General features: G+C 39.1%; 1 protein-coding gene across 1 annotated transcript; it reads left to right on the top strand.

Moving 5' to 3' along the window:
- The first annotated feature begins 1231 nt into the window (after positions 1-1231).
- On the top strand, positions 1232-2122 carry LOC107152489 (NADH dehydrogenase [ubiquinone] 1 beta subcomplex subunit 4-like). The gene has a single exon (XM_015497985.2). The coding sequence runs from the start codon at positions 1486-1488 to the stop codon at positions 1882-1884; it is 399 nt and encodes a 132-aa protein (XP_015353471.1). The 5' UTR covers positions 1232-1485; the 3' UTR covers positions 1885-2122.
- Positions 2123-10993: the final 8871 nt, after the last annotated feature.

Genomic DNA, 10993 nt, shown 5'->3' with positions numbered 1-10993 from the left:
ACAAGTCTCTGCACCAACAGATAGTTCACAATGCATACAAGTGAGTTCACAATGCGTACAAGTGATACATAGTCCAGGCAAGTTCTGCAAGCAGTTCAGTGATAGCTATTGCAGAAGCTGTAGATTGGTTTTATCTTTGTCTTCACCGGCACTGGGATGAAGATAGGAATCCTGGCAATAATGGCTAAAGAAAAAATTATGTAACATTCCAGAAGGCACTAAAAGAAAACAATTTTCTTAACCAATTACATTATCTTGAAGAGACTTATTAAATATAATGAAAAGGAAAGGTGAAAGTAAACAAACAGATCTGTTAATCTCCTTTTTTGTTCACATATTAAAACAATCCTCAACACATCCCCTCAGCCACTCCTGAAAGAGGAAGATTCCAGCTGCTTAGAGGTCACAAGGGCAAAATCATTGCTGCATTCCTCCAGCGAGCAGTCTATCCCTTGGAAGCACTTCATCTCTTCCCCCAGCAACTGGGAGCTCCCTGAAGAGGAGGAGGCTAAGGACCAGGATGACAGCTCCTCTGTGGCTCTCTGTCTCCTCACTCAAGGGCCCCCCTCCAAAGGTGGAGGCTTCCCAAAGCCATCAGCCCAGAGGGGAGGGCTCTGGTCCCAGCCCCCTCTCAATTACTTTCACCTAATTGCCCTGGCACTAAGAAACAGTTCCTGCTGTGGGTGGCCTCAATATGTAGCAGATCTACAGTTTCATTTGACAACACTTCCCCTTTTTCTGGACAGCACAGAACCAAAAGGCTGGAAGAATACTGTTCATCACAATCTCTGTTTCTGTGACAGCTTTGAGAAAGTGTCCATGTGATGCCCTTCCTCTTTAACCTTTAACTCTAAGAAGCAAAGTCTGCCATGCCCTACTAAAGTTTCTTTCAACAGCCAAAAAAAAAAAAAAAAAAAAAGACTTAGTTTGGAACATAGTGAGTCAAGAAAAAAATTGAGGATTAAAAGATCGTAGTGTATATCTAGAAATTCTTGAAAGTGGTAGAAGAAAAGTTGATGGAAAATGGTTCAGGAATTTGACTACTTAATATGGAGAAACAAAGATTAAGGCAACAGGGAAGTCAATAAAAAACACTCTTCATTCCCAAAAATAAATATTATATGGATGATTCTGATAAATTAGGTTTCTCTAAGGATGGGAAACTAATAATAGTGGATATTTAGATAAGAGGAAAAGAGGGTTGGGGTTGTGGCTCAGTGGTAGAGCCTAGCACTTATGAGGCCCTGAGTTCAATCCTCAGCACCACATAAAAATAAATAAATAAATGTCTATCAACAACTAAAAAAAAAACATTAAAAAAAGAGGAAACAAAGTGCATTGGCTATAAAGTTTATTAAGGACAATTATAGAATTTTCCCTCTGGGATTTGAAAGAAATGAGATAGAGTGTTAAATTAATACAGGAATTTAAAGTTAGATTAGATTATCAAGATTTCGGCAGTCGCAGTTGTGCCAGGGCACCAAGATGTCGTTTCCAAAGTATAAGCCCTTGCGTTTGGCCACTCTACTCCCTACCCTTGACCCCGCTGAGTACACCAAATACAACATATCTCCGGAAACCCTGAAGGCCCAAGCTGAGAGGTTGGCCATAAGAGCCTGGCTTAAATGGGAGTATCTGCTTCAGTATAATGACCCCAACCGTGGAGGGCTCATTGAAGATCCTGCCTTAATTCGCTGTACCTACGCAAGATCAGAAAATATCTATCCAAATTTTAGACCCACTCCCAAGAACTCACTCTTAGAAGCTCTGTTTGGAATTGAACCCCTGTTCTTCTGGTATTATGTTTTCAAAACTTATAGGGATAGGAAGGAAAAACTTATCCAGGAAGGAAAATTGGACCGGAAATTTAATATCTCCTATTAAGTCTGGCAATGATTACTAATATATTCTTGCTTAATAAATCTTCTAAAAATCATTTAAAAAAAGATTTCCTCCCAACCCTTTTCTAAGATAAGTCAACATTTATTGAGTTCCCACTGTGAAACACCTTGTTTTGGAAACATTTCATAATTTTGTGACATGCTTAAGATTTGGGGTCTTGGGCTGGGGATGTGGCTCAGGCGGTAGTGCGCTCGCCTGGCATGCGCGCGTCGCTGGGTTTGATCCTCAGCACCATATATAAATAAAGATGTTGTGTCCACCAAAAACTAAAAAATAAATATTAAAAAATTCTCTCTCTCTCTCTCTCTCTAAAAAAAAAAAGATTTTGGGTCTTATAACTGTGAAACTTTTTTTTTCTGTTCATGTGGTATTATAGGTAGAAAATGAGTAGTATTCTAAAATGGCCAATTCTGTCTCTCTTCATCTTTCTTTTCAGGTTGTGTGCTAGCCTTCTCCCAAAAAGCTCAGAGGCTGTTTGCAAGTATCTTGCCTCTGTTCTCATTTGCAACCCATATCTCACTGAATTGGACCTGAGTGAAAATCCCCTGGGGGACAAAGGAGTGAAGTATCTTTGTGAGGGTCTTAGACATTCTAACTGTAAATTGGAGAAACTAGAGTAAGTTTCTTACAACTCTCTTGCATCATCTAATGATCACTTGTTGAGTGCCAGCTATGTGCTTGGTGCTTCCCAGAAGTTATTCACTACTTAGAATAAACATAAAGGGCAGACTTTCTTATCTGCATTGTACAGATGAAGACACTGAAGATTAGAGGAAAAGTGATTTGTTCAAAGTCATACTGCTAATAAGTGATAGTCAGGATGTGATTCCAACATATGTCTTCAAATCTGATATTCTTTGTAGTATACCACAGCTTTGTGTTTATAGGAATGACATCAATTATTAACTACATAAAATATACCTACTATGTATCCAAAGATTGTGGGGATAGATGTCAGTGGTGTTATCAGAAGTTCTTCATGTGACAGGGCTACCCTTAAGAACATAACAGATACGTAAACATATTGTGGAATCGTTTAATGTCAGATGAGCTCAGGAAGAGGATGAGGTCACTGTTGGCTGGAGACATCAGGAGGCGCTTCTATGAAGGTGATGGGACACGAGCTGGAATTCAAAGGAGGAAGCAGGGAGCCTGCTAGGACATGCCCAGGAATCCCAAATGATGACAGTGGCTGATTTTTCTTTTCTTTTTCTCTGATTAGCTTAAGCAAATGTTACCTCTCAGATGTGAGCTGTGTGGAGCTCTCTTCTTTCTTGCAAGTGAGTCACACTTTAAAAGAAATGTTTGTGTTTGCCAATGTCCTGGGAGACAGGAGTACAGCATCTCTGTGAAGGTCTGCTGCATGCAAAGGGAGTAATTGAGAATCTTGTGTATTGTCTGCTTATCCTTGTCCTCATGAGCTTTTGCATTTGAGGGTCAGCAGGAATCCCAGCTGCTATAGTTAACAGCCATCGTGGTGTCTTCATCTTTCCAGGCTTTCTGAATGTTCCCTCTCTGTAGCTTCCTGTAAGCCGCCTTGCCCAAGTCCAGAGCTCCACCCGGAGCCTGACAAGACTGCTTTTGATTAATGACAGAATTGAAGATTTGGGACTGAAATTGCTGTGTGAAGGATTAAAACAGCCCGGCTGTCAGTTAAAGGATCTGGCGTAAGTATTCTGGACTATAGCCATAGGCAGTTTCTTGATAGTTGAGCAATTCCCCAAATTAAATATTTCTTGGCCTGGTGATTGAATCTCCAAGGAAGCAATAAATGAAGAGCCAAATAATTTAGAGGGAATAAATTATCCTTTCTCCACAATCACTGCTTTACTCTGACCTAAGGGATTTTTTTCTAACGTGGCACTCTAATTATCTAATGTGATTTTCTGACGGGAAAACACAACTCCTATAGTGACCTGGTATAGATGAAATGTCATCAGCTTTCTCTTCCTTAATTATTGGCAGGTTATGGACCTGTCATCTGACTGGAACGTGTTGCCAGGATTTTTGCAATGCACTCTATACAAATGAACACCTGAGAGACCTTGACCTCAGTGACAATGCCTTAGGGGATGAGGGCATGAAGGTGCTGTGTGAAGGGCTGAAACACCCCTGCTGCAAGCTACAGTCCTTGGGGTAAGTGTATGGAGATTCATGTCTAGTGAATTTTGTTTTGTCTTTTTTTTTTTTTTTTTTTTGTATCAGGGATTGAACCCAAGGGTGCTTGACCACCGAGCCACATTCCCAACATCCCCAGCCCTTTGTTATATTTTATTAGAGACAGGGTCTTGCTGAGTTGCTTAGGGCCTTGCTCAGTTGCTGAGGCTGGCTTTGAACTTGTGATCCTCCTGCCTTGGCCTCCAGAGTTGCTGGGATTGCAGGTGTGCATAGCTGTGCCTGGCTCTGGTGAGCTTTTGTTTCAGGCTGTTTATGAAAGGGAAGGCCAGTATGGAACTTGGGATTTCACAGATTTCTTTCTTAAATCTTCAAACCCTTCAGGTTAGCAGAATGTCACCTCACAGGTGTGTGCTATGGAGCCCTTTCCTCAAAGTCCTCAATAGAAATGAGAATTTAGCATTGCTAGACTTAAGTGGAAATGACCTCAAGGATTTTGGAGTGCAAATGCTCTGTGATGTACTGATTCATCCAATATGTAAACTTCAGACATTCTAGTAAGTCACTATGGTCGGGGAAATGGGCAGAGGGCCCTTTTCAGGACAGGCACATTGGGTTTGGTCATCATTCACTTCAGTGAAGAAAGAGAAGTAAAACTGAAGGCAGACAAAGCTTAGGCAAAATAATAAAGTAAGTGTAAGGGGAGAATCTGAGAACAGGCAGCCTTGTATCTTGCTACTAAAGGAAGAAGCATGGTAGGGGAAAGAGAGCATAGGATCTAGATTTTGCTAGGTCTGGCTCAAATCCTGGATCTTAACATCTACTGGCTACATGACCAGCATGCTAACTTAATCTCTCTGAACTTCAGTATCCTTGTCTGAAAATGGGGATGAAGCTGGTATTGACTACCCAAGGTTAACATGGGCATTGAATTTAGATGTACAACCTTTAGCACATAGGAGGTACTCCATAAATTTTAGGCCCTTTCCATTTCTACTTTTAATACATTATGAATGCTTAATATGTATATTTTAAGTGTCTCCAAAACTCAAGGGGATGAAGCTGTAGTTGTATAATTACAGAAGATGGAGGTCTTGACCCTCCCTGATCAGTGTCCGTCTGTCAACTCAGCAGGCTGGCATAACACACAAAGTAATTCTTAATTACAATACAACTGTGCTCTGTTGGCAATTAACTAGTGGCCAAATGGCCATTTGTTTCTGGCATTCAGAACTGGAACACATAATGGAAAATAAAGCCTGAACAAAAATTCCACATTCCAAAATCAATTTGATAGGTTGAATTGTAAATGAAAACAGCATAAAGGATGGATTACAAGTATGTCTAAAACAAAACTGGTTCTTTACCAGAGAATGAAGTCTGTTGGTTCCAAAGGCTCGAGAGTGTGGTGATTATTGCCCAAGCAGAGGTAATTATGCACAATATTACAAACCTCAGGGATTAGGGAACTTCATAGTGTCTCTTTCAAAAAGATGTAGATGGAGCCTTTATTTTCAAGAAAGTTAAATAAACTCAGCTAAGGTTTATTTAAATGAAAGTAGTTTTAACGTGGCAGCACCCAACAGTGTGTATGGTGTGGTAAAGTTTCTAAATAATAGCAAGAAGAAATTATTTTGGGGGGCATGGTGTGCAGTTACTTGTTTTTGTTGTTGTTATTAGTTATAAATTGTTACACTATTTCCCATTTCTCTTATGTTTTAACCTATGTATTTTAACCTATAAGCTTTAATTATGTTTTCAGGCCAACTTTCAAACCCTCATAACTTGTCAATCCACAAGTTGAGAGCAGTGTGCAATTGTAAATTTGAATAGAAAATAAAGGACACACAAACAGAGTGGAAATAATATGTTGATTTCAAATAAATTTTGAGTGTTAGAATGTATACAAAACAAAATTGAAATCATTGGAAACAGGTACTAACCCAAGTTAGAGGAACATGTGGATCATTTAATATAGTGAGCCGGAAATGAGTCAATCAAAGAGAGCCTCCTAAGAATTGTCTTCTGTAGAAATTATAAAGGCTATAAGATGGTTATTTTCTATGAGCTGCTTCAGTGAAGGGTCTGAATCTTGTTCCTCATTATAGTTCCCCTGTAAATTTCCTGGCACACTGCTTGGAACTACATATAAGAAGCCAGTTAGTAATTTAGATCATCCAGGGCCAAAGCAAGAAGACAGTTATTATTATGTTCAATAAAGACTAAGTGTCTAGATGTTCAGAAGATCAAGAAAAATAAAAAGTGTGTCCTTAAAATGACAAAGCTCATCTTCAGTCATTCCACAAGCACTTATTCCATACCTCTTATGTGTCAGATTGATGTTCCAGGTGATGTAATGAAACAAGAATGAATAAGATATGAGACTTTGTTAATACTTTTCAGGGGCCAATGAGCCCAGTAGTAGAGAGATACCTAAACTCATTAAAGCAATGAGATAATCAACCAAGAGGTATTAAGGAAGCCATTGCAGGATACACTAACCCAGCTCAAAAGGGTCAGGGAAAGCTTCTTGGAAGAAAGGCCACAAGAGCTGAATGTTTATGACTATAGCTAGGGGAGGTAGGGGTAATGATGGAGGAGGGTAGTCCAGGCTTAGGAGATAGCATAAGGAAAGGTACCCAGACAACAAACAACATGGTTTATGGTTCATGATGAGAACAGGGGTGTGAAATTTCTGAGAACTTTGGCATTGCTGGAGCACAAATTGCTAAGCAGTATGTCAGTAAATGGGCCTGGGGAGGAGTCAGGACCCTCATATATCATATGTGATGAAGTTAGACCTGTTAGTAGAATTTGAGCATATATTCAGTCATCTCTTTATCCTACATGCTCCTGTAGTAATAGTACATTTTGGAACCACTCCTTATCCCATATTTCCAAAGCTAGATGGGAAATCAGTCTATGGTTGCTGCTGCTTCTCACTGATCCTTGGTGTTCATCTTGAGAAAGATCCTACCCATTCAAACAGAAGTAACTGAACAGTGATGCACTGGTTGTTCCAGGATCCCTGCTAGCCCTGCAGTGACATTACACTTCCACTCCACAGTTACAGATATTTTAATCTATATACAAATGTGCACTCATTGTTTCATAAAGTACCATTTGTGTCAGGGTAGCTGAGTGTGGAGGAGCTCCATTTATCACCACAGGTATATACATGCTGAAGGCTTCTCTTGCCCACCAAGGCCTTTGAGTGGAGCAATGTTCACCATTTAAGCCTTCCTCTTTCTTCAATTTTATTTTAGTCATCTTGGCCTCTTTCCCAGCCAGTGGACCTTGGATGAGATTCCCTAGCTCATCCTTGATACTTGTTCCTAATTTTAAATGTAGAAATAAAGGGTTGAGAGTTCTCTTTACTTCCAGAAGACATCTAGGCTTCCTGATAAAATTGCCCCTGCAAACCCAGTGATAAATGCTACCTATAACAACGGAAGGCAGCTTTTGCTAGGTCACTCAAAATATTCTAAAGGTGTTGTTATACTTGTATGGTATTAAATATACACCTACCATACAATTATATAAATGAAGCCATTCATTTTGCTTTTCTAGATAAAGATTAGTTTTTATCCACCAAAAACTATACTTCATTCATAATTGAAAGAGTTGTCTTTTGTAGTCAGTAGGTTTTAATCATGGATACATATATTGGGTTTGAAGTGCCTGAGAAACACTCAGGAAGTTTTCTAGTAGGTAGGCAGCTGGATATAGGAGTATGCCCTGGGAAGCAATCATCTATGTAGAAATGATATCTGAAGTTATGGCAGTGGTTAGGATCTGTTAGGAAGAGTTAGGAGAGAAGAACATGAAAAATCTCTCTGGAGGAATAGGTCCTGAGCAATATCAGCTTTTAAGAGGTAGCTATGGAAAGGAAAAACCATGGAGAGAACCAAGAGAGAATGGTGTTCTTGAAGCCAAGGGGAAAATGAGTTTCAAGGAAGAAATGCTCAACAACATCAAATGCAGCAGAGAGGTCCATTAGAATGAGTACTGAAAAATGTGCATTGAATTGAGCAATTAGGAATTTATAAGTGACCTTATGAAATGATGTTTTAGTGGTGTGGTAGGGTCAGAAACCATATGAAATAACTCGAGAGAAGTAAGGAAATGGATAGAGCAGAGAGTACTTTTTCAAGAAGTTTGTGAAAAGTACAGATGTAAGGTCACAGCTGGACGGAGGTGTGGGGCTGCAAAAAGTAGGGAGTTCTCTTTTTGCCTTGAGATAGGTACGTTTGTAGGCTGAAATAAAGGAGCCCATAGAAAGGGAGACATTGCAGCTATAGGAACAGGAACTAATGGACTAATGGACAGGGGGTTGGACAAGGCAAGGACAGGAGTGAGAATCCAAGAGGAAAGGAGTTAAGGCTGGGGGAGGAGGTAGATAAATGAGCGGATGCAGTAACTGATTGGTGCCATGGAGCAAGTATGAATGGGAATGTTATCCTTTAGAATAGGAGAGTTGCTTCAAGAATTTGCTGGCCTGACTTTACTCAAGATTTTTTCTTTTTGTTTCTCACAGCATTGACACAGATCATTTACATGAAGATACATTTAGAAAGATGGAAGCTTTAAAAATGAACAAGCCTGGAATTACCTGGTAATTTCCCAGGAGAGCCTCTGAACTGACTTCATAGAGACTCTCTCCATTTGGTACCACCTTTAACAGATGTGCAGTATTGTTTTTCCAAATCTGTTAACCTTTGCTGAGGAATCTCCTATGAAACAAGTGTCAGTGATTGCCATTTCTTACATAAAACCGTCTACTAAATAGGATGTAAAAGACAGAAGCACCTTAGTTTAAATGTCTTCAGCAATAATACCTTATATTTATATATTGTATTACCATGTTAACTGTACTGTCACAAGAACCCTCTAAGGTGGGAAGGTTAGGTTTAGAAAAGTTGTGACTAACTCCAGGTTACACAGATCATTAGTGAGAGAGCTGAGGCTGGAATTCAGCCAGGTCTTCCAAGTCTCAGACCATGCAAAGAAACAGTAGGAAAAAACATACATGAATGAGTCTACTTAAACAAGATCCTTGAATCGATTAAAAGACAAAGGAGTATACAAACATACATTATATCTTATGGTGCTGATTTTAAGTAAACTTATATTTCATGAAAGAGAGAAATGAGCTAGATTAATTGGGAAAGTCTCATGGAGGAGGTAAGACTTGATGTTGGTCTTGAAGAGTGAGAAGGATTGAGATAGACAAAAGTATAATAGACCTTGGTTTTAAGACTGCAGGGTGACACATGCCTGTAATCTCAGCAGCTCAGGAGGCTGAGGCAGAAAGATTGCCAGCCTCAGCAACTTAGTGAGTTTAAGGCCAACCTCAGCAACTTAGTAAGACCCTGTCTCAAAAAATAGAAAAGACTGGGGATGTGGTTCAGTGGTTTGGCATCCTTGAGTTTAATCCCTGGTACCAAAAAAAAATTAGAATTTAAAAAAAGACTGCAAGGTTACATGGCTATTTTTGTAAGTATCTCAGTAAAAGAGAGAAGAGAGAAATATTTGCTTTAGAATTTCATGAGCTACCATAGTATCCATACTACTACTAGGCTCCTGAGAGTGCTCTCCAGTTCCCAGTCTTAATTCTTTTTCTGGACCTTTTAAAAAATATATATTTATTTTTTACTTGTAGTTGGACACAGTACCTTTATTTTATTTGTTTTTATGTGGTGCTGAGGATCAAACCCAGGGCCTTGAATTGCTAGGCGAGTGCTATACTGCTGGGCCACAACCCCAGCCCCAGCCCCAGCCCCTTTTTTCTGAACTTTTAGTATCTCATAAATGTGTTTGTATTTGTTCATGGGTTACCAAGACTAACACACTCCTCATTCCTGACATCTCACTTAGCCCAACAGTGATCATTCATAGCACCCTATTCCTATCTCTGCCTAGTTTCCACAAAATGTCAGATGAGACAAATGCAGAAATAGAGTGCCAGGCAAGGAAAATAGCAAAAACTCATTGAAATAGATATGAATGGAGAATGGGATCAACAGAAATAGGCTGGCCTTATTAAAGTGTAGAGTTGTCCCTGGAAGCTATTCAACTACCTGTGTGACCCTGAACAATTCACTTAGATTCCTAGAACCTCCATTTTCTTATCTATAAAATGGGATAAATTGATTTTAGCCTTGAAGGGCTGCTTCCCAATGTTTTCTTCTCCACAGTAGGCATCAATTAGTTGTACTTGTTTGTATGAGTATGTGTCTATAGTATCACTCAGCTGTGTAGTCTTTAACTCCTAGATTTTCTTGCTGTAGTAATCTGAGTTAACTTTCCATTTGAATTAAATATGTGCTAGAGGCAGTGAATCTAGTGGTAGAAGAAACAAAGTGAGACAATACTTCAGGTGAGAGATTGTGGAAAACCCAGCTGTTCCATGACCTCATCCATAATTGTATATTTTTTACCACCTCCTGGGAGATGGTAACTCTCAGTAAGGAGACCAGGCTCCCATAAGTATAATAATCAAAATAGTTTGTTCCCAGATTAATCAAGTTCCCTTTACTCATTTAACATATATTTATTGAATATTTATTATATGCCAGGATTTGTGTTAATGTTGGGTTTACAGAGATGGTTATGCCTTTCCTGAGCACTTCCCCCCTTTTGTATTCTCTGATTACCCTAGTTCCTCTGTCAGTCTGGTAAAAATATGATAAAACTCAGTCACATTAAGAACTTAAAGATATAAAGTTAAAAGAAAAATTGCAAAACTGTGTGTGTGTGTGTGTGTGTGTAAAAATCATGTATATGTATTTGTATGTGTCTGTACAGAAAAATGTATGGAATAATATATATGATTAATCACAAATACTGATAAGCTCTGGCAAGAAGAATTTGGCAAGCAGGGCAATAAATAGAATAGGAAAGAAACTTTTTATCTATATCCTCCTGTTCTACTTGATGTTTTTACCATGTACATGTATTACTTTTATAATTAATA

Source organism: Marmota marmota, unplaced genomic scaffold (genome assembly GCF_001458135.2).
Source record: "Marmota marmota marmota unplaced genomic scaffold, marMar, whole genome shotgun sequence".
Classification (NCBI taxonomy): Eukaryota; Metazoa; Chordata; class Mammalia; order Rodentia; family Sciuridae; genus Marmota; species Marmota marmota.
Note: the sequence above shows the minus strand (reverse complement) of the source record. Positions and strands in the feature narration are given on the sequence as shown.